The sequence below is a fragment of the Ascaphus truei genome, unplaced genomic scaffold (assembly GCF_040206685.1).
Source record: "Ascaphus truei isolate aAscTru1 unplaced genomic scaffold, aAscTru1.hap1 HAP1_SCAFFOLD_656, whole genome shotgun sequence".
In the NCBI taxonomy this organism is placed as follows: domain Eukaryota; kingdom Metazoa; phylum Chordata; class Amphibia; order Anura; family Ascaphidae; genus Ascaphus; species Ascaphus truei.
The window spans coordinates 49165-71023 of record NW_027456989.1 but is presented as its reverse complement, the minus strand read 5'-3'; the positions used below and the strand labels follow the sequence as shown (position 1 = coordinate 71023).

The 21859-nt window shown below is 50.5% G+C and overlaps 1 protein-coding gene across 1 annotated transcript in view; it reads left to right on the top strand.

The window, feature by feature from the left end:
- LOC142485863 (WD repeat- and FYVE domain-containing protein 4-like) overlaps window positions 1-21859 on the top strand; it is a gene marked incomplete at its 3' end in the record, with an annotated part of 167128 nt that overhangs the window by 96962 nt on the left and 48307 nt on the right. Inside the window, exons 14-15 of the mRNA XM_075584575.1 lie at window positions 20142-20356; window positions 20539-20597. Of these exons, the coding sequence (XP_075440690.1) occupies window positions 20142-20356; window positions 20539-20597 (274 nt within the window). The remainder of the gene's footprint in view (window positions 1-20141; window positions 20357-20538; window positions 20598-21859) is intronic.

The window sequence follows — 21859 nt, the reverse complement described above, 5'->3', positions numbered from 1 at the left end:
TAGCGCACACGAGAGAGGGCTCACTAGCGCACACGAGACACGGCTCACTAGCGCACAAGAGACACGGCTCACTAGCGCACACGAGACACGGCTCACTAGCGCACACGAGACACGGCTCACTAGCGCACACGAGACACGGCTCACTAGCGCACGCAGGACGCTGCTCACTAATACACGCAGGACGCTGCTCACTAATGCACGCAGGACGCTGCTCACTAATGCACGCAGGACGCTGCTCACTAATGCACGCAGGACGCTGCTCACTAATGCACGCAGGACGCTGCTCACTAATGCACGCAGGACGCTGCTCACTAATGCACGCAGGACGCTGCTCACTAATGCACGCAGGACGCTGCTCACTAATGCACGCAGGACGCTGCTCACTAATGCACGCAGGACGCTGCTCACTAATGCACGCAGGACGCTGCTCACTAATACACGCAGGGCGCTGCTCACTAATACACGCAGGGCGCTGCTCACTAATACACGCAGGGCGCTGCTCACTAATACACGCAGGGCGCTGCTCACTAATACACGCATGACGCTGCTCACTAATACACACAGGGCGCTGCTCACTAATACACGCAGGACGCTGCTCACTAATACACGCAGAACGCTGCTTACTAATACACGCAGGACGCTGCTCACTAATACACGCAGAACGCTGCTTACTAATACACGCAGGACGCTGCTCACTAATACACGCAGAACGCTGCTTACTAATACACACAGGACACTGCTCACTAATACACGCAGGGCGCTGCTCACTAATGCACGCAGAACGCTGCTCACTAATACACGCAGGGCGCTGCTCACTAATACACGCAGGGCGCTGCTCACTAATACACGCAGGACGCTGCTCACTAATACACGCAGAGCGCTGCTCACTAATACACGCAGGACGCTGCTCACTAATACACACAGGACGCTGCTCACTAATACACACAGGGCGCTGCTCACTAATACACGCAGGACGCTGCTCACTAATACACGCAAAACGCTGCTTACTAATACACGCAGGACGCTGCTCACTAATACACGCAGAACGCTGCTTACTAATACACACAGGGCGCTGCTCACTAATACACACAGGGCGCTGCTCACTGTTGAACACTAGGTGGCAGTAGTGCCATGTAAAAAAAATTATCTGAAACACCGAGACACATTTATTATTATTATTATTATTTGTTATTATTATTATGTGCGCGGCGTCACCGGAGCACGGCGTCACCCGAACGCGGCGTCACCGGAGCGCGGCACAATGTACAAATGTTTCAAATACTACAGGTCCGGGCTTTTATTGAGTTAACCCTTTGAGTGCCGTCAGGACCGCACGCTCGCATATCGCAATCACGTGGCCGCGCCTCCGCAGAACGCAATCTCCCCCCCCCCCCCCCCGACGTGATGTGTACACGTGGTGCCTGGGACACGGAACACACAAAGGGTTAAATGAAACATTTGTAAAACGGTGGAAATTGGCTAATTTTTCTCAAATTCAAACTGCTCAGATATTCCCGGCGCTCAGATATTCCCGGCGCTCAGATATTCCCGGCGCTCGGATATTCCCGGCGCTCACATATTCCCGGCGCTCACATATTCCCGGCGCTCACATATTCCCGGCGCTCACATATTCCCGGCGCTCGGATATTCCCGGCGCTCACATATTCCCGGCGCTCGGATATTCCCGGCGCTCGGATATTCCCGGCGCTCGGATATTCCCGGCGCTCGGATATTCCCGGCGCTCGGATATTCCCGGCGCTCGGATATTCCCGGCGCTCGGATATTCCCGGCGCTCCCATATTCCCGGCGCTCGGATATTCCCGGCGCTCGGATATTCCCGGCGCTCACATATTCCCGGCGCTCGGATATTCCCGGCGCTCGGATATTCCCGGCGCTCGGATATTCCCGGCGCTCGGATATTCCCGGCGCTCGGATATTCCCGGCGCTCGCATATTCCCGGCGCTCGGATATTCCCGGCGCTCAGATATTCCCGGCGCTCGGATATTCCCGGCGCTCGGATATTCCCGGCGCTCGGATATTCCCGGCGCTCGGATATTCCCGGCGCTCGGATATTCCCGGCGCTCACATATTCCCGGCGCTCACATATTCCCGGCGCTCACATATTCCCGGCGCTCGGATATTCCCGGCGCTCGGATATTCCCGGCGCTCACATATTCCCGGCGCTCACATATTCCCGGCGCTCGGATATTCCCGGCGCTCGGATATTCCCGGCGCTCGGATATTCCCGGCGCTCGGATATTCCCGGCGCTCGGATATTCCCGGCGCTCACATATTCCCGGCGCTCGGATATTCCCGGCGCTCACATATTCCCGGCGCTCGGATATTCCCGGCGCTCGGATATTCCCGGCGCTCGGATATTCCCGGCGCTCGGATATTCCCGGCGCTCACATATTCCCGGCGCTCACATATTCCCGGCGCTCGGATATTCCCGGCGCTCGGATATTCCCGGCGCTCGGATATTCCCGGCGCTCACATATTCCCGGCGCTCGGATATTCCCGGCGCTCGGATATTCCCGGCGCTCACATATTCCCGGCGCTCGGATATTCCCGGCGCTCGGATATTCCCGGCGCTCGGATATTCCCGGCATTACCCCGAAACCGTACAGTCTTGGTCTTCAGTGTGTTCAATCATTTGGAGCGTTTTTAAAGACAAAAGCTGGGGGACAGATATATGCAAACTAAAGGGGGGGGGGAGACTTGTGGGGGGCGTCCCTCTTTCCCTGCAGGTAGAAGGGGGGGTCACCCCTGTTTCTTTGTGGGTTGAAGGGGGGGCGTCAATCTTTCCCTGCAGATCTTTTCACTCTGTATTATTTCTCGATGTTTCCCCTCTTTTCGCGGCTCTCCCGTGACCTCTCTCTGTATTATTTCTCGATGTTTCCCTCTTTTCGCCGCTCTCCCGTGACCTCTCTCTGTATTATTTCTCATGTTTCCCCTCTTTTCGCCGCTCTCCCGTGACCTCTCTCTGTATTATTTCTCGATGTTTCCCCTCTTTTCGCCGCTCTCCCGTGACCTCTCTCTGTATTATTTCCCGATGTTTCCCTCTTTTCGCCGCTCTCCCGTGACCTCTCTCTGTATTATTTCCCGATGTTTCCCCTCTTTTCGCCGCTCTCCCGTGACCTCTCTCTGTATTATTTCTCGATGTTTCCCCTCTTTTCGCCGCTCTCCCGTGACCTCTCTCTGTTTATTTCTCGATGTTTCCCCTCTTTTCGCCACTCTCCCGTGACCTCTCTCTGTTTATTTCTCGATGTTTCCCCTCTTTTCGCCGCTCTCCCGTGACCTCTCTCTCTGTATTATTTCTCGATGTTTCCCCTCTTTTCGCCGCTCTCCCGTGACCTCTCTCTGTATTATTTCCCGATGTTTCCCCTCTTTTCGCCGCTCTCCCGTGACCTCTCTCTGTATTATTTCTCGATGTTTCCCCTCTTTTCGCCGCTCTCCCGTGACCTCTCTCTGTATTATTTCTCGATGTTTCCCCTCTTTTCGCCGCTCTCCCGTGACCTCTCTCTGTATTATTTCTCGATGTTTCCCCTCTTTTCGCCGCTCTCCCGTGACCTCTCTCTGTATTATTTCTCGATGTTTCCCCTCTTTTCGCCGCTCTCCCGTGACCTCTCTCTGTATTATTTCCCGATGTTTCCCCTCTTTTCGCCGCTCTCCCGTGACCTCTCTCTGTATTATTTCCCGATGTTTCCCCTCTTTTCGCCGCTCTCCCGTGACCTCTCTCTGTATTATTTCTCGATGTTTCCCTCTTTTCGCCGCTCTCCCGTGACCTCTCTCTGTATTATTTCTCGATGTTTCCCCTCTTTTCGCCGCTCTCCCGTGACCTCTCTCTGTATTATTTCTCGATGTTTCCCCTCTTTTCGCCGCTCTCCCGTGACCTCTCTCTGTATTATTTCTCGATGTTTCCCCTCTTTTCGCCGCTCTCCCGTGACCTCTCTCTGTATTATTTCTCGATGTTTCCCCTCTTTTCGCCGCTCTCCCGTGACCTCTCTCTGTATTATTTCTCGATGTTTCCCCTCTTTTCGCCGCTCTCCCGTGACCTCTCTCTGTATTATTTCCCGATGTTTCCCCTCTTTTCGCCGCTCTCCCGTGACCTCTCTCTGTATTATTTCTCGATGTTTCCCCTCTTTTCGCCGCTCTCCCGTGACCTCTCTCTCTGTATTATTTCCCGATGTTTCCCCTCTTTTCGCCGCTCTCCCGTGACCTCTCTCTGTATTATTTCTCGATGTTTCCCCTCTTTTCGCCGCTCTCCCGTGACCTCTCTCTGTATTATTTCTCGATGTTTCCCCTCTTTTCGCCGCTCTCCCGTGACCTCTCTCTGTATTATTTCTCGATGTTTCCCCTCTTTTCGCCGCTCTCCCGTGACCTCTCTCTGTATTATTTCTCGATGTTTCCCCTCTTTTCGACGCTCTCCCGTGATCTCTCTCTGTATTATTTCCCGATGTTCCCCTCTTTTCGACGCTCTCCCGTGATCTCTCTCTGTATTATTTCTCGATGTTTACCCTCTTTTCGACGCTCTCCCGTGATCTCTCTCTGTATTATTTCCCGATGTTCCCCTCTTTTCGACGCTCTCCCGTGATCTCTCTCTGTATTATTTCTCGATGTTCCCCTCTTTTCGCCGCTCTCCCGTGACCTCTCTCTGTATTATTTCTCGATGTTTCCCCTCTTTTCGCCGCTCTCCCGTAACCTCTCTCTGTATTATTTCTCGATGTTTCCCCTCTTTTCGCCGCTCTCCCGTGACCTCTATCTCTGTATTATTTCCCGATGTTTCCCCTCTTTTCGCCGCTCTCCCGTGACCTCTCTCTCTGTATTATTTCTCGATGTTTCCCTCTTTTCGCCGCTCTCCCGTGACCTCTCTCTGTATTATTTCTCGATGTTTCCCCTCTTTTCGCCGCTCTCCCGTGACCTCTCTCTGTATTATTTCTCGATGTTTCCCCTCTTTTCGCCGCTCTCCCGTGACCTCTCTCTGTATTATTTCTCGATGTTCCCCTCTTTTCGCCGCTCTCCCGTGACCTCTCTCTGTATTATTTCTCGATGTTCCCCTCTTTTCGCCGCTCTCCCGTGACCTCTATCTCTGTATTATTTCCCGATGTTTCCCCTCTTTTCGACGCTCTCCCGTGACCTCTCTCTGTTTATTTCTCGATGTTTCCCCTCTTTTCGCCGCTCTCCCGTGACCTCTCTCTGTTTATTTCCCGATGTTTCCCCTCTTTTCGCCGCTCTCCCGTGACCTCTCTCTCTGTATTATTTCTCGATGTTTCCCCTCTTTTCGCCGCTCTCCCGTGACCTCTCTCTGTTTATTTCCCGATGTTTCCCCTCTTTTCGCCGCTCTCCCGTGACCTCTCTCTCTGTATTATTTCCCGATGTTTCCCCTCTTTTCGCCGCTCTCCCGTGACCTCTCTCTGTATTATTTCCCGATGTTTCCCCTCTTTTCCCCGCTCTCCCGTGACCTCTCTCTGTATTATTTCCCGATGTTTCCCCTCTTTTCGCCGCTCTCCCGTGACCTCTCTCTGTATTATTTCTCGATGTTTCCCCTCTTTTCTCCGCTCTCCCGTGACCTCTCTCTGTATTATTTCTCGATGTTTCCCCTCTTTTCGCCGCTCTCCCGTGACCTCTCTCTGTATTATTTCTCGATGTTTCCCCTCTTTTCGCCGCTCTCCCGTGACCTCTCTCTGTATTATTTCTCGATGTTTCCCTCTTTTCCCCGCTCTCCCGTGACCTCTCTCTGTATTATTTCTCGATGTTTCCCCTCTTTTCGCCGCTCTCCCGTGACCTCTCTCTGTATTATTTCTCGATGTTTCCCCTCTTTTCGCCGCTCTCCCGTGACCTCTCTCTGTATTATTTCTCGATGTTTCCCCTCTTTTCGACGCTCTCCCGTGACCTCTCTCTGTTTATTTCTCGATGTTTCCCCTCTTTTCCCCGCTCTCCCGTGACCTCTCTCTGTTTATTTCTCGATGTTTCCCCTCTTTTCGCCGCTCTCCCGTGACCTCTCTCTGTTTATTTCTCGATGTTTCCCCTCTTTTCGCCGCTCTCCCGTGACCTCTCTCTCTGTATTATTTCCCGATGTTTCCCCTCTTTTCGCCGCTCTCCCGTGACCTCTCTCTGTATTATTTCCCGATGTTTCCCCTCTTTTCGCCGCTCTCCCGTGACCTCTCTCTCTGTTTATTTCTCGATGTTTCCCCTCTTTTCGCCGCTCTCCCGTGACCTCTCTCTGTATTATTTCCCGATGTTTCCCCTCTTTTCTCCGCTCTCCCGTGACCTCTCTCTGTATTATTTCTCGATGTTTCCCCTCTTTTCGCCGCTCTCCCGTGACCTCTCTCTGTATTATTTCTCGATGTTTCCCCTCTTTTCGCCGCTCTCCCGTGACCTCTCTGTATTATTTCTCGATGTTTCCCCTCTTTTCCCCGCTCTCCCGTGACCTCTCTCTGTATTATTTCTCGATGTTTCCCCTCTTTTCGCCGCTCTCCCGTGACCTCTCTCTGTATTATTTCCCGATGTTTCCCCTCTTTTCGCCGCTCTCCCGTGACCTCTCTCTGTATTATTTCTCGATGTTCCCCTCTTTTCGCCGCTCTCCCGTGACCTCTCTCTGTATTATTTCTCGATGTTTCCCCTCTTTTCGCCGCTCTCCCGTGACCTCTCTCTCTGTATTATTTCTCGATGTTTCCCCTCTTTTCGCCGCTCTCCCGTGACCTCTCTCTGTATTATTTCTCGATGTTTCCCCTCTTTTCGCCACTCTCCCGTGACCTCTCTCTGTATTATTTCTCGATGTTTCCCCTCTTTTCGCCGCTCTCCCGTGACCTCTCTCTGTATTATTTCCCGATGTTTCCCCTCTTTTCGCCGCTCTCCCGTGACCTCTCTCTGTATTATTTCTCGATGTTTCCCCTCTTTTCGCCGCTCTCCCGTGACCTCTCTCTGTATTATTTCTCGATGTTTCCCCTCTTTTCGACGCTCTCCCGTGACCTCTCTCTGTATTATTTCTCGATGTTTCCCCTCTTTTCGCCGCTCTCCCGTGACCTCTCTGTATTATTTCTCGATGTTTCCCCTCTTTTCCCCGCTCTCCCGTGACCTCTCTCTGTATTATGTCTCGATGTTTCCCCTCTTTTCGCCGCTCTCCCGTGACCTCTCTCTGTATTATTTCTCGATGTTTCCCCTCTTTTCGCCGCTCTCCCGTGACCTCTCTCTGTATTATTTCCCGATGTTTCCCCTCTTTTCGCCGCTCTCCCGTGACCTCTCTCTGTATTATTTCTCGATGTTTCCCCTCTTTTCGCCGCTCTCCCGTGACCTCTCTGTATTATTTCTCGATGTTTCCCCTCTTTTCGCCGCTCTCCCGTGTCCTCTCTCTGTATTATTTCTCGATGTTTCCCCTCTTTTCGCCGCTCTCCCGTGACCTCTCTCTGTTTATTTCTCATGTTTCCCCTCTTTTCCCCGCTCTCCCGTGACCTCTCTCTGTATTATTTCTCGATGTTTCCCCTCTTTTCGCCGCTCTCCCGTGACCTCTCTCTGTATTATTTCCCGATGTTTCCCCTCTTTTCGCCGCTCTCCCGTGACCTCTCTCTCTGTATTATTTCTCGATGTTTCCCTCTTTTCGCCGCTCTCCCGTGACCTCTCTCTGTTTATTTCTCGATGTTTCCCCTCTTTTCGCCGCTCTCCCGTGACCTCTCTCTCTGTATTATTTCCCGATGTTTCCCCTCTTTTCTCCGGTCTCCCGTGACCTCTCTCTGTTTATTTCTCGATGTTTCCCCTCTTTTCGCCGCTCTCCCGTGACCTCTCTCTGTTTATTTCTCGATGTTTCCCCTCTTTTCTCCGCTCTCCCGTGACCTCTCTCTGTTTATTTCTCGATGTTTCCCTCTTTTCGCCGCTCTCCCGTGACCTCTCTCTGTATTATTTCTCGATGTTTCCCCTCTTTTCTCCGCTCTCCCGTGACCTCTCTCTGTATTATTTCTCGATGTTTCCCCTCTTTTCTCCGCTCTCCCGTGACCTCTCTCTGTATTATTTCTCGATGTTTCCCCTCTTTTCTCCGCTCTCCCGTGACCTCTCTGTATTATTTCTCGATGTTTCCCCTCTTTTCGCTGCTCTCCCGTGACCTCTCTCTGTATTATTTCTCGATGTTTCCCCTCTTTTCTCCGCTCTCCCGTGACCTCTCTGTATTATTTCTCGATGTTTCCCCTCTTTTCGCCGCTCTCCCGTGACCTCTCTCTGTTTATTTCTCATGTTTCCCCACTCTCCCGTGACCTCTCTCTGTATTATTTCTCGATGTTTCCCCTCTTTTCGCCGCTCTCCCGTGACCTCTCTCTGTATTATTTCTCGATGTTTCCCCTCTTTTCGCCGCTCTCCCGTGACCTCTCTCTGTATTATTTCTCGATGTTTCCCCTCTTTTCGCCGCTCTCCCGTGACCTCTCTCTGTTTATTTCTCGATGTTTCCCCTCTTTTCGCCGCTCTCCCGTGACCTCTCTCTGTATTATTTCTCGATGTTTCCCCTCTTTTCGCCGCTCTCCCGTGACCTCTCTCTGTTTATTTCTCGATGTTTCCCCTCTTTTCGCCGCTCTCCCGTGACCTCTCTCTGTTTATTTCCCGATGTTTCCCCTCTTTTCTCCGCTCTCCCGTGACCTCTCTGTATTATTTCTCGATGTTTCCCCTCTTTTCGCCGCTCTCCCGTGACCTCTCTCTGTATTATTTCCCGATGTTTCCCCTCTTTTCGCCGCTCTCCCGTGACCTCTCTCTGTATTATTTCCCGATGTTTCCCCTCTTTTTGCGGCTCTCCCGTGACCTCTCTGTATTATTTCTCGATGTTTCCCCTCTTTTCCCCGCTCTCCCGTGACCTCTCTCTGTTTATTTCTCGATGTTTCCCCTCTTTTCGCCGCTCTCCCGTGACCTCTCTCTGTATTATTTCTCGATGTTTCCCCTCTTTTCTCCGCTCTCCCGTGACCTCTCTCTGTATTATTTCTCGATGTTTCCCCTCTTTTCTCCGCTCTCCCGTGACCTCTCTCTGTATTATTTCTCGATGTTTCCCCTCTTTTCGCCGCTCTCCCGTGACCTCTCTGTTTATTTCTCGAAGTTTCCCCTCTTTTCGCCGCTCTCCCGTGACCTCTCTCTGTATTATTTCTCGATGTTTCCCCTCTTTTCGCCGCTCTCCCGTGACCTCTCTCTGTATTATTTCTCGATGTTTCCCCTCTTTTCGCCGCTCTCCCGTGACCTCTCTCTGTATTATTTCTCGATGTTTCCCCTCTTTTCGCCGCTCTCCCGTGACCTCTCTGTATTATTTCTCGATGTTTCCCCTCTTTTCGCCGCTCTCCCGTGTCCTCTCTCTGTATTATTTCTCGATGTTTCCCTCTTTTCGCCGCTCTCCCGTGACCTCTCTCTGTATTATTTCTCGATGTTTCCCCTCTTTTCGCCGCTCTCCCGTGACCTCTCTCTGTATTATTTCTCGATGTTTCCCCTCTTTTCGCCGCTCTCCCGTGACCTCTCTCTGTATTATTTCCCGATGTTTCCCCTCTTTTCGCCGCTCTCCAGTGACCTCTCTCTCTGTATTATTTCCCGATGTTTCCCCTCTTTTCTCCGCTCTCCCGTGACCTTTCTCTCTGTATTATTTCTCGATGTTTCCCCTCTTTTCGCCGCTCTCCCGTGACCTCTCTCTGTTTATTTCTCAATGTTTCCCCTCTTTTCGCCGCTCTCCCGTGACCTCTCTCTGTTTATTTCTCAATGTTTCCCCTCTTTTCGCCGCTCTCCCGTGACCTCTCTCTGTATTATTTCCCGATGTTTCCCCTCTTTTCGCCGCTCTCCCGTGACCTCTGTCTGTATTATTTCTCGATGTTTCCCCTCTTTTCGCCGCTCTCCCGTGACCTCTCTCTGTTTATTTCTCAATGTTTCCCCTCTTTTCGCCGCTCTCCCGTGTCCTCTCTCTGTATTATTTCTCGATGTTTGCCCTCTTTTCGCCGCTCTCCCGTGACCTCTCTCTGTATTATTTCTCGATGTTTCCCCTCTTTTCGCCGCTCTCCCGTGACCTCTCTCTGTATTATTTCTCGATGTTTCCCCTCTTTTCGCCGCTCTCCCGTGACCTCTCTCTGTTTATTTCTCGATGTTTCCCCTCTTTTCGCCGCTCTCCCGTGACCTCTCTCTGTTTATTTCTCGATGTTTCCCCTCTTTTCGCCGCTCTCCCGTGACCTCTCTCTGTTTATTTCTCGATGTTTCCCCTCTTTTCGCCGCTCTCCCGTGACCTCTCTCTGTATTATTTCTCGATGTTTCCCCTCTTTTCTCCGCTCTCCCGTGACCTCTCTCTGTTTATTTCTCGATGTTTCCCCTCTTTTCGCCGCTCTCCCGTGACCTCTCTCTGTATTATTTCTCGATGTTTCCCCTCTTTTCGCCGCTCTCCCGTGACCTCTCTCTGTATTATTTCTCGATGTTTCCCCTCTTTTCGCCGCTCTCCCGTGACCTCTCTCTGTTTATTTCTCGATGTTTCCCCTCTTTTCGCCGCTCTCCCGTGACCTCTCTCTGTTTATTTCTCGATGTTTCCCCTCTTTTCGCCGCTCTCCTGTGACCTCTCTCTGTTTATTTCTCGATGTTTCCCCTCTTTTCGCCGCTCTCCCGTGACCTCTCTCTGTATTATTTCTCGATGTTTCCCCTCTTTTCTCCGCTCTCCCGTGACCTCTCTCTGTTTATTTCTCGATGTTTCCCCTCTTTTCGCCGCTCTCCCGTGACCTCTCTCTGTATTCTTTCTCGATGTTTCCCCTCTTTTCGCCGCTCTCCCGTGACCTCTCTCTGTATTCTTTCTCGATGTTTCCCCTCTTTTCGCCGCTCTCCCGTGACCTCTCTCTGTTTATTTCTCGATGTTGCCCCTCTTTTCGCCGCTCTCCCGTGACCTCTCTCTGTTTATTTCTCGATGTTTCCCCTCTTTTCGCCGCTCTCCCGTGACCTCTCTCTGTTTATTTCTCGATGTTTCCCCTCTTTTCGCCGCTCTCCCGTGACCTCTCTCTGTATTATTTCTCGATGTTTCCCCTCTTTTCACCGCTCTCCCGTGACCTCTCTCTGTATTATTTCTCGATGTTTCCCCTCTTTTCTCCGCTCTCCCGTGACCTCTCTCTGTATTATTTCTCGATGTTTCCCCTCTTTTCTCCGCTCTCCCGTGACCTCTCTCTGTATTATTTCTCGATGTTTCCCCTCTTTTCGCCGCTCTCCCGTGACCTCTCTCTGTATTATTTCCCGATGTTTCCCCTCTTTTCGCCGCTCTCCCGTGACCTCGCTCTGTATTATTTCTCGATGTTTCCCCTCTTTTCCCCGCTCTCCCGTGACCTCTCTCTGTTTATTTCTCGATGTTTCCCCTCTTTTCGCCGCTCTCCCGTGACCTCTCTCTGTTTATTTCTCGATGTTTCCCCTCTTTTCGCCGCTCTCCCGTGACCTCTCTCTGTATTATTTCCCGATGTTTCCCCTCTTTTCGCCGCTCTCCCGTGACCTCTCTCTGTATTATTTCTCGATGTTGCCCCTCTTTTCGCCGCTCTCCCGTGACCTCTCTCTGTTTATTTCTCGATGTTTCCCCTCTTTTCGCCGCTCTCCCGTGACCTCTCTCTGTATTATTTCTCGATGTTTCCCCTCTTTTCTCCGCTCTCCCGTGACCTCTCTCTGTATTATTTCTCTATGTTTCCCCTCTTTTCGCCGCTCTCCCGTGACCTCTCTCTGTATTATTTCTCGATGTTTCCCCTCTTTTCGCCGCTCTCCCGTGACCTCTCTCTGTATTATTTCCCGATGTTTCCCCTCTTTTCGCCGCTCTCCCGTGACCTCTCTCTGTTTATTTCTCGATGTTTCCCCTCTTTTCGCCGCTCTCCCGTGACCTCTCTCTGTATTATTTCTCGATGTTTCCCCTCTTTTCGCCGCTCTCCCGTGACCTCTCTCTGTATTATTTCTCGATGTTTCCCCTCTTTTCGCCGCTCTCCCGTGACCTCTCTCTGTATTATTTCTCGATGTTTCCCCTCTTTTCGCCGCTCTCCCGTGACCTCTCTCTGTATTATTTCTCGATGTTTCCCCTCTTTTCGCCGCTCTCCCGTGACCTCTCTCTGTATTATTTCTCGATGTTTCCCCTCTTTTCGCCGCTCTCCCGTGACCTCTCTGTATTATTTCTCATGTTTCCCCTCTTTTCGCCGCTCTCCCGTGACCTCTCTCTGTATTATTTCTCTGTTTCCCCTCTTTTCGCCGCTCTCCCGTGACCTCTCTCTGTATTATTTCTCGATGTTTCCCCTCTTTTCGCCGCTCTCCCGTGACCTCTCTCTGTATTATTTCTCGATGTTTCCCCTCTTTTCGCCGCTCTCCCGTGACCTCTCTGTATTATTTCTCATGTTTCCCCTCTTTTCGCCGCTCTCCCGTGACCTCTCTCTGTATTATTTCTCTGTTTCCCCTCTTTTCGCCGCTCTCCCGTGACCTCTCTCTGTATTATTTCTCGATGTTTCCCCTCTTTTCGCCGCTCTCCCGTGACCTCTCTCTGTATTATTTCTCGATGTTTCCCTCTTTTCCCCGCTCTCCCGTGACCTCTCTCTGTATTATTTCTCGATGTTTCCCCTCTTTTCGCCGCTCTCCCGTGACCTCTCTCTGTATTATTTCTCGATGTTTCCCCTCTTTTCGCTGCTCTCCCGTGACCTCTCTCTGTATTATTTCTCGATGTTTCCCCTCTTTTCGCCGCTCTCCCGTGACCTCTCTCTGTATTATTTCTCGATGTTTCCCCTCTTTTCGCCGCTCTCCCGTGACCTCTCTCTGTATTATTTCTCGATGTTTCCCCTCTTTTCGCCGCTCTCCCGTGACCTCTCTCTGTATTATTTCCCGATGTTTCCACTCTTTTCGCCGCTCTCCCGTGACCTCTCTCTGTATTATTTCTCGATGTTTCCCCTCTTTTCGCCGCTCTCCCGTGACCTCTCTCTGTATTATTTCTCGATGTTTCCCCTCTTTTCGCTGCTCTCCCGTGACCTCTCTCTGTATTATTTCTCGATGTTTCCCCTCTTTTCGCCGCTCTCCCGTGACCTCTCTCTGTTTATTTCTCGATGTTTCCCCTCTTTTCGCCGCTCTCCCGTGACCTCTCTCTGTATTATTTCTCGATGTTTCCCCTCTTTTCGCCGCTCTCCCGTGACCTCTCTGTTTATTTCTCGATGTTTCCCCTCTTTTCGCCGCTCTCCCGTGACCTCTCTCTGTTTATTTCTCGAAGTTTCCCCTCTTTTCGCCGCTCTCCCGTGACCTCTCTCTGTATTATTTCTCGATGTTTCCCCTCTTTTCGCCGCTCTCCCGTGACCTCTCTCTGTATTATTTCTCGATGTTTCCCCTCTTTTCGCCGCTCTCCCGTGACCTCTCTCTGTATTATTTCTCGATGTTTCCCCTCTTTTCGCCGCTCTCCCGTGACCTCTCTGTATTATTTCTCGATGTTTCCCCTCTTTTCGCCGCTCTCCCGTGTCCTCTCTCTGTATTATTTCTCGATGTTTCCCCTCTTTTCGCCGCTCTCCCGTGACCTCTCTCTGTATTATTTCTCGATGTTTCCCCTCTTTTCGCCGCTCTCCCGTGACCTCTCTCTGTATTATTTCTCGATGTTTCCCCTCTTTTCGCCGCTCTCCCGTGACCTCTCTCTGTTTATTTCTCGATGTTTCCCCTCTTTTCGCCGCTCTCCCGTGACCTCTCTCTGTTTATTTCTCATGTTTCCCCTCTTTTCCCCACTCTCCCGTGACCTCTCTCTGTATTATTTCTCGATGTTTCCCCTCTTTTCGCCGCTCTCCCGTGACCTCTCTCTGTATTATTTCCCGATGTTTCCCCTCTTTTCGCCGCTCTCCAGTGACCTCTCTCTCTGTATTATTTCCCGATGTTTCCCCTCTTTTCTCCGCTCTCCCGTGACCTCTCTCTGTATTATTTCCCGATGTTTCCCCTCTTTTCGCCGCTCTCCCGTGACCTCTCTCTGTTTATTTCTCAATGTTTCCCCTCTTTTCGCCGCTCTCCCGTGACCTCTCTCTGTTTATTTCTCAATGTTTCCCCTCTTTTCGCAGCTCTCCCGTGTCCTCTCTCTGTATTATTTCTCGATGTTTCCCCTCTTTTCGCCGCTCTCCCGTGACCTCTCTCTGTATTATTTCTCGATGTTTCCCCTCTTTTCGCCGCTCTCCCGTGACCTCTCTCTGTTTATTTCTCGATGTTTCCCCTCTTTTCGCCGCTCTCCCGTGACCTCTCTCTGTTTATTTCTCGATGTTTCCCCTCTTTTCGCCGCTCTCCCGTGACCTCTCTCTGTTTATTTCTCGATGTTTCCCCTCTTTTCGCCGCTCTCCCGTGACCTCTCTCTGTATTATTTCTCGATGTTTCCCCTCTTTTCTCCGCTCTCCCGTGACCTCTCTCTGTTTATTTCTCGATGTTTCCCCTCTTTTCGCCGCTCTCCCGTGACCTCTCTCTGTATTATTTCTCGATGTTTCCCCTCTTTTCGCCGCTCTCCCGTGACCTCTCTCTGTATTATTTCTCGATGTTTCCCCTCTTTTCGCCGCTCTCCCGTGACCTCTCTCTGTTTATTTCTCGATGTTTCCCCTCTTTTCGCCGCTCTCCCGTGACCTCTCTCTGTTTATTTCTCATGTTTCCCCTCTTTTCCCCGCTCTCCCGTGACCTCTCTCTGTATTATTTCTCATGTTTCCCCTCTTTTCGCCGCTCTCCCGTGACCTCTCTCTGTATTATTTCTCGATGTTTCCCCTCTTTTCGCCGCTCTCCCGTGACCTCTCTCTGTATTATTTCTCGATGTTTCCCCTCTTTTCGCCGCTCTCCCGTGACCTCTCTCTGTATTATTTCTCGATGTTTCCCCTCTTTTCGCCGCTCTCACGGGACCTCTCTCTGTATTATTTCTCGATGTTTCCCCTCTTTTCGCCGCTCTCCCGTGACCTCTCTCTGTATTATTTCTCGATGTTTCCCCTCTTTTCGCCGCTCTCCCGTGACCTCTCTGTATTATTTCTCGATGTTTCCCCTCTTTTCGCCGCTCTCCCGTGACCTCTCTCTGTATTATTTCTCGATGTTTCCCCTCTTTTCCCCGCTCTCCCGTGACCTCTCTCTGTATTATTTCTCGATGTTTCCCTCTTTTCGCCGCTCTCCCGTGACCTCTCTCTGTATTATTTCCCGATGTTTCCCCTCTTTTCGCCGCTCTCCCGTGACCTCTCTCTGTATTATTTCTCGATGTTTCCCCTCTTTTCGCCGCTCTCCCGTGACCTCTCTCTGTATTATTTCCCGATGTTTCCCCTCTTTTCGCCGCTCTCCCGTGACCTCTCTCTGTATTATTTCTCGATGTTTCCCCTCTTTTCGCCGCTCTCCCGTGACCTCTCTCTGTATTATTTCTCGATGTTTCCCCTCTTTTCGCCGCTCTCCCGTGACCTCTCTCTGTATTATTTCCTGATGTTTCCCCTCTTTTCGCCGCTCTCCCGTGACCTCTCTCTGTATTATTTCTCGATGTTTCCCCTCTTTTCTCCGCTCTCCCGTGACCTCTCTCTGTATTATTTCTCGATGTTTCCCCTCTTTTCTCCGCTCTCCCGTGACCTCTCTCTGTATTATTTCCCGATGTTTCCCCTCTTTTTGCCGCTCTCCCGTGACCTCTCTCTGTATTATTTCTCGATGTTTCCCCTTTTTTTTGCCGCTCTCCTGGGACCTCTCTCTGTATTATTTCTCGATGTTTCCCCTCTTTTCTCCGCTCTCCCGTGACCTCTCTCTGTATTATTTCTCTATGTTTCCCCACTTTTCTCCGCTCTCCCGTGACCTCTCTCTGTATTATTTCCCGATGTTTCCCCTCTTTTCGCCGCTCTCACGGGACCTCTCTCTGTATTATTTCTCGATGTTCCCCTCTTTTCGCCGCTCTCCCGTGACCTCTCTCTGTATTATTTCCCGATGTTTCCCCTCTTTTCGCCGCTCTCCCGTGACCTCTCTCTGTATTATTTCCCGATGTTTCCCCTCTTTTCGCCGCTCTCCCGTGACCTCTCTCTGTATTATTTCTCATGTTTCCCCTCTTTTCGCCGCTCTCCCGTGACCTCTCTCTGTATTATTTCCCGATGTTTCCCCTCTTTTCGCCGCTCTCACGGGACCTCGCTCTGTATTATTTCCCGATGTTTCCCCTCTTTTCGTCGCTCCCCTGGGACCTCTCTCTGTATTATTTCTCGATGTTTCCCCTCTTTTCGCCGCTCTCCCGTGACCTCTCTCTGTATTATTTCTCGATGTTTCCCCTCTTTTCGCCGCTCTCCTGGGACCTCTCTCTATTATTTCTCGATGTTTCCCCTCTTTTCGCGGCTCTCCCGTGACCTCTCTCTCTGTATTATTTCTCGATGTTTCCCCTCTTTTCGCGGCTCTCCCGTGACCTCTCTCTCTGTATTATTTCCCGATGTTTCCCCTCTTTTCGCCGCTCTCCCGTGACCTCTCTCTGTATTATTTCCCGATGTTTCCCTCTTTTCGCCGCTCTCCCGTGACCTCTCTCTGTATTATTTCCCGATGTTTCCCCTCTTTTCGCCGCTCTCCCGTGACCTCTCTCTGTATTATTTCTCGATGTTTCCCCTCTTTTCGCCGCTCCCCTGGGACCTCTCTCTGTATTATTTCCCGATGTTTCCCCTCTTTTCGCGGCTCTCCCGTGACCTCTCTCTGTATTATTTCTCGATGTTTCCCCTCTTTTCGCCGCTCTCCCGTGACCTCTCTCTCTGTATTATTTCTCGATGTTTCCCCTCTTTTCGCCGCTCCCCTGGGACCTCTCTCTGTATTATTTCCCGATGTTTCCCCTCTTTTCGCCGCTCTCCCGTGACCTCTCTCTCTGTATTATTTCCCGATGTTTCCCCTCTTTTCGCCGCTCTCCCGTGACCTCTCTCTGTATTATTTCTCGATGTTTCCCCTCTTTTCGACGCTCTCCCGTGACCTCTCTCTGTATTATTTCTCGATGTTTCCCCTCTTTTCGCCGCTCTCCCGTGACCTCTCTCTGTATTATTTCCCGATGTTTCCCCTCTTTTCGCCGCTCTCCCGTGACCTCTCTCTGTATTATTTCTCGATGTTTCCCCTCTTTTCGCCGCTCTCCCGTGACCTCTCTCTGTATTATTTCTCGATGTTTCCCCTCTTTTCGCCGCTCTCCCGTGACCTCTCTCTGTATTATTTCCCGATGTTTCCCCTCTTTTCGCCGCTCTCCCGTGACCTCTCTCTGTATTATTTCCCGATGTTTCCCCTCTTTTCGCCGCTCTCCCGTGACCTCTCTGTATTATTTCTCGATGTTTCCCCTCTTTTCGCCGCTCTCCCGTGACCTCTCTCTGTATTATTTCTCGATGTTTCCCCTCTTTTCGCCGCTCTCCCGTGACCTCTCTCTGTATTATTTCTCGATGTTTCCCCTCTTTTCGCCGCTCTCCCGTGACCTCTCTCTCTGTATTATTTCCTGATGTTTCCCCTCTTTTCGCCGCTCTCCCGTGACCTCTCTCTGTATTATTTCTCGATGTTTCCCCTCTTTTCGCCGCTCTCCCGTGACCTCTCTCTGTATTATTTCCCGATGTTTCCCCTCTTTTCGCGGCTCTCCCGTGACCTCTCTCTCTGTATTATTTCCCGATGTTTCCCCTCTTTTCGCCGCTCCCCTGGGACCTCTCTCTGTATTATTTCCCGATGTTTCCCCTCTTTTCGCCGCTCTCACGGGACCTCGCTCTGTATTATTTCCCGATGTTTCCCCTCTTTTCGCCGCTCTCACGGGACCTCTCTCTCTGTATTATCCGCTCAGACAACACATCTCCGGCATGAAAATCAATGAGTTTTTTTGCTGTGAAACAGCCCAGTTTCCGGCTGCATTAAAACGTTCTCAGTAAAGTGCAGTTTACAGGAATCCTGGTTTTAGCTGAAACTTCACAATCTGAGTATTGATGAACTGGACAGAATCAATCCCCTTCCTTTCCCATCCATTGAACAGAAGCAGAGCTGCCAGTTACTCATGCACACTCGCGCGGCCCCTCTCCCTTACCCTGAGATACTGTGAGGACACCGCGGAAAATACAGCACCAGATTTAGCAAAGATACTGATTCCCATTGCATGCTGGGACATTTCTGTTCCCTTTGATAGATCTGATTTAATATTGTACAGTTCTGCTCCAGTTTTACATAGTTGCATACAGCAGTTACATAGTTGCATACAGTAGTTACATAGTTGCATACAGCAGTTACATAGTTGCATACAGCAGTTACTTAGTTGCATACAGTAGTTACATAGTTGCATACAGCAGTTACATAGTTGCATACAGCAGTTACATAGTTGCATACAGCAGTTACATAGTTGCATACAGCAGTTACATAGTTGCATACAGCAGTTACATAGTTGCATACAGTAGTTACATAGTTGCATACAGCAGTTACATAGTTGCATACAGTAGTTACATAGTTGCATACAGTAGTTACATAGTTGCATACAGTAGTTACATAGTTACATACAGCAGTTACATATTTGCATACAGTAGTTACATAGTTGCATGCAGTAGTTACATAGTTGCATACAGAAGTTACATAGTTGCATACAGTAGTTACATAGTTGCATACAGCAGTTACATAGTTGCATACAGCAGTTACATAGTTGCATACAGCAGTTACATAGTTGCATACAGCAGTTACATAGTTGCATACAGCAGTTACATAGTTGCATACAGCAGTTACAGTACATAGTTGCATACAGTAGTTACATAGTTGCATACAGTAGTTACATAGTTGCATACAGCAGTTACATAGTTGCATACAGTAGTTACATAGTTGCATACAGTAGTAACATAGTTGCATACAGCAGGTACATAGTTGCATACAGTAGTTACATAGTTGCATACAGTAGTTACATAGTTGCATACAGCAGTTACATAGTTGCATACAGAAGTTACATAGTTGCATACAGCAGTTACATAGTTGCATACAGAAGTTACATAGTTGCATACAGTAGTTACATAGTTGCATACAGCAGTTACATAGTTGCATACAGCAGTTACATAGTTGCATACAGTAGTTACATAGTTGCATACAGCAGTTACATAGTTGCATACAGCAGTTACATAGTTGCATACAGCAGTTACATAGTTGCATACAGTAGTTACATAGTTGCATACAGCAGTTACATAGTTGCATACAGTAGTTACATAGTTGCATACAGTAGTTACATAGTTGCATACAGTAGTTACATAGTTGCATACAGTAGTTACATAGTTACATACAGCAGTTACATATTTGCATACAGTAGTTACATAGTTGCATGCAGTAGTTACATAGTTGCATACAGAAGTTACATAGTTGCATACAGTAGTTACATAGTTGCATACAGCAGTTACATAGTTGCATACAGCAGTTACATAGTTGCATACAGCAGTTACATAGTTGCATACAGCAGTTACAGTACATAGTTGCATACAGTAGTTACATAGTTGCATACAGTAGTTACATAGTTGCATACAGCAGTTACATAGTTGCATACAGTAGTTACATAGTTGCATACAGTAGTAACATAGTTGCATACAGCAGGTACATAGTTGCATACAGTAGTTACATAGTTGCATACAGTAGTTACATAGTTGCATACAGCAGTTACATAGTTGCATACAGAAGTTACATAGTTGCATACAGCAGTTACATAGTTGCATACAGAAGTTACATAGTTGCATACAGTAGTTACATAGTTGCATACAGCAGTTACATAGTTGCATACAGCAGTTACATAGTTGCATACAGTAGTTACATAGTTGCATACAGCAGTTACATAGTTGCATACAGCAGTTACATAGTTGCATACAGTAGTTACATAGTTGCATACAGTAGTTACATAGTTGCATACAGCAGTTACATAGTTGCATACAGTAGTTACATAGTTGCATACAGTAGTTACATAGTTGCATACAGCAGTTACATAGTTGCATACAGTAGTTACATAGTTGCATACAGTAGTTACATAGTTGCATACAGTAGTTACATAGTTGCATACAGTAGTTACATAGTTGCATACAGTAGTTATATAGTTGCATACAGTTGTTACATAGTGGCTTACAGTAGTTACATAGTTACATACAGGATTGACCCCTGTGTTCTGTGCTCCCCAGCTTGACCCCTGTGTTCTGTGCTCCCCAGCTTGACCCCTGTGTTCTGTGCTCCCCAGCTTGACCCCTGTGTTCTGTGCTCCCCAGCTGTCCAAAGAGCTGCAGTGTGCGGTTCTAGAGTACATCCAGGTTCTGGGTCGGAGCGAGAGGCAGCGGCAGGTTCTGTGTGAGTCCGAGCTCCTGAGCTGCGTGGTCCGGTTCTGTGGGGACGCCCTGAGAGATCCCGGAGACCCCCTGCGCCTGTCCCTTGTCCGGCTCTTTGAAAAGCTGGCGTCCCAGGCAGTCCAGCCCGACGTGCTGAGGTGAGTGAGCACTCACACTTACGCTCAGTTACACAGTCATGCACATGCACCCAGATAACTATTTGCTCACACTCATACAGACATTCCCGCATACACATGCATGTGCACGCTTCCATTCACATGTGCACGGGACCCAGAACATGTGAGACCGTGTCCCACTTCCACCTCCCCGTGTCCTGCAGGCAGTTCCTGTGCTGTGGGATTACAATGCAGCCGAGCTCAGAGACGGCGGCATGCACAGGTGAGTAAGGGTGCGCTCAGGGTGCTGGCGTCTCGACGTGCGCGCACTTACCTGCAGTCCCCTGTCTGCGCGTCTCTGTACCTGCCTGTACCTGCCTGTACCTGCCTGTACCTGCAGTCCCCTGTCTGCATGTCTCTGTACCTGCAGTCCCCTGTCTGCGCGTCTCTGTACCTGCCTGTACCTGCCTGTACCTGCAGTCCCCTGTCTGCACGTCTCTGTACCTGCCTGTACCTGCAGTCCCCTGTCTGCATGTCTCTGTACCTGCAGTCCCCTCTCCGCACGTCTCTGCCTGTACCTGCCTGTACCTGCAGTCCCCTGTCCGCACGTCTCTGTACCTGCAGTCCCCTGTCCGCATGTCTCTGTACCTGCAGTCCCCTGTCCGCATGTCTCTCTACCTGCAGTCCCCTCTCCGCACGTCTCTGCCTGTACCTGCAGTCCCCTGTCCGCACGTCTCTGTACCTGCAGTCCCCTGTCCGCGCATCTCTGCCTGTACCTGCAGTCCCCTGTCCGCGCGTCTCTGTACCTGCAGTCCCCTGTCCGCATGTCTCTGTACCTGCAGTCCCCTGTCCGCATGTCTCTCTACCTGCAGTCCCCTCTCCGCACGTCTCTGCCTGTACCTGCCTGTACCTGCAGTCCCCTGTCCGCACGTCTCTGTACCTGCAGTCCCCTGTCCGCGCATCTCTGCCTGTACCTGCAGTCCCCTGTCCGCGCGTCTCTGTACCTGCAGTCCCCTGTCCGCGCATCTCTGCCTGTACCTTCAGTCCCCTGTCCGCATGTCTCTGTACCTGCAGTCCCCTGTCCGCATGTCTCTGTACCTGCAGTCCCCTGTCTGCATGTCTCTGCCTGTACCTGCAGTCCCCTGTCCGCATGTCTCTGTACCTGCAGTCCCCTGTCCGCATGTCTCTGTACCTGCAGTCCCCTGTCCGCATGTCTCTGTACCTGCAGTCCCCCGTCCGCACGTCTCTGTACCTGCAGTCCCCTCTCTGCACGTCTCTGTACCTGCAGTCCCCTGTCCGCATGTCTCTGTACCTGCAGTCCCCTGTCCGCACGTCTCTGTACCTGCAGTCCCCTGTCCGCGTGTCTCTGCCTGTACCTGCAGTCCCCTGTCCGCATGTCTCTGTACCTGCAGTCCCCTGTCCGCACGTCTCTGAACCTGCAGTCCTCTGTCTGCACGTCTCTGTACCTGCAGTCCCCTGTCCGCACGTCTCTGTACCTGCAGTCCCCTGTCCGCACTTCTCTGTACCTGCAGTCCCCTGTCCGCA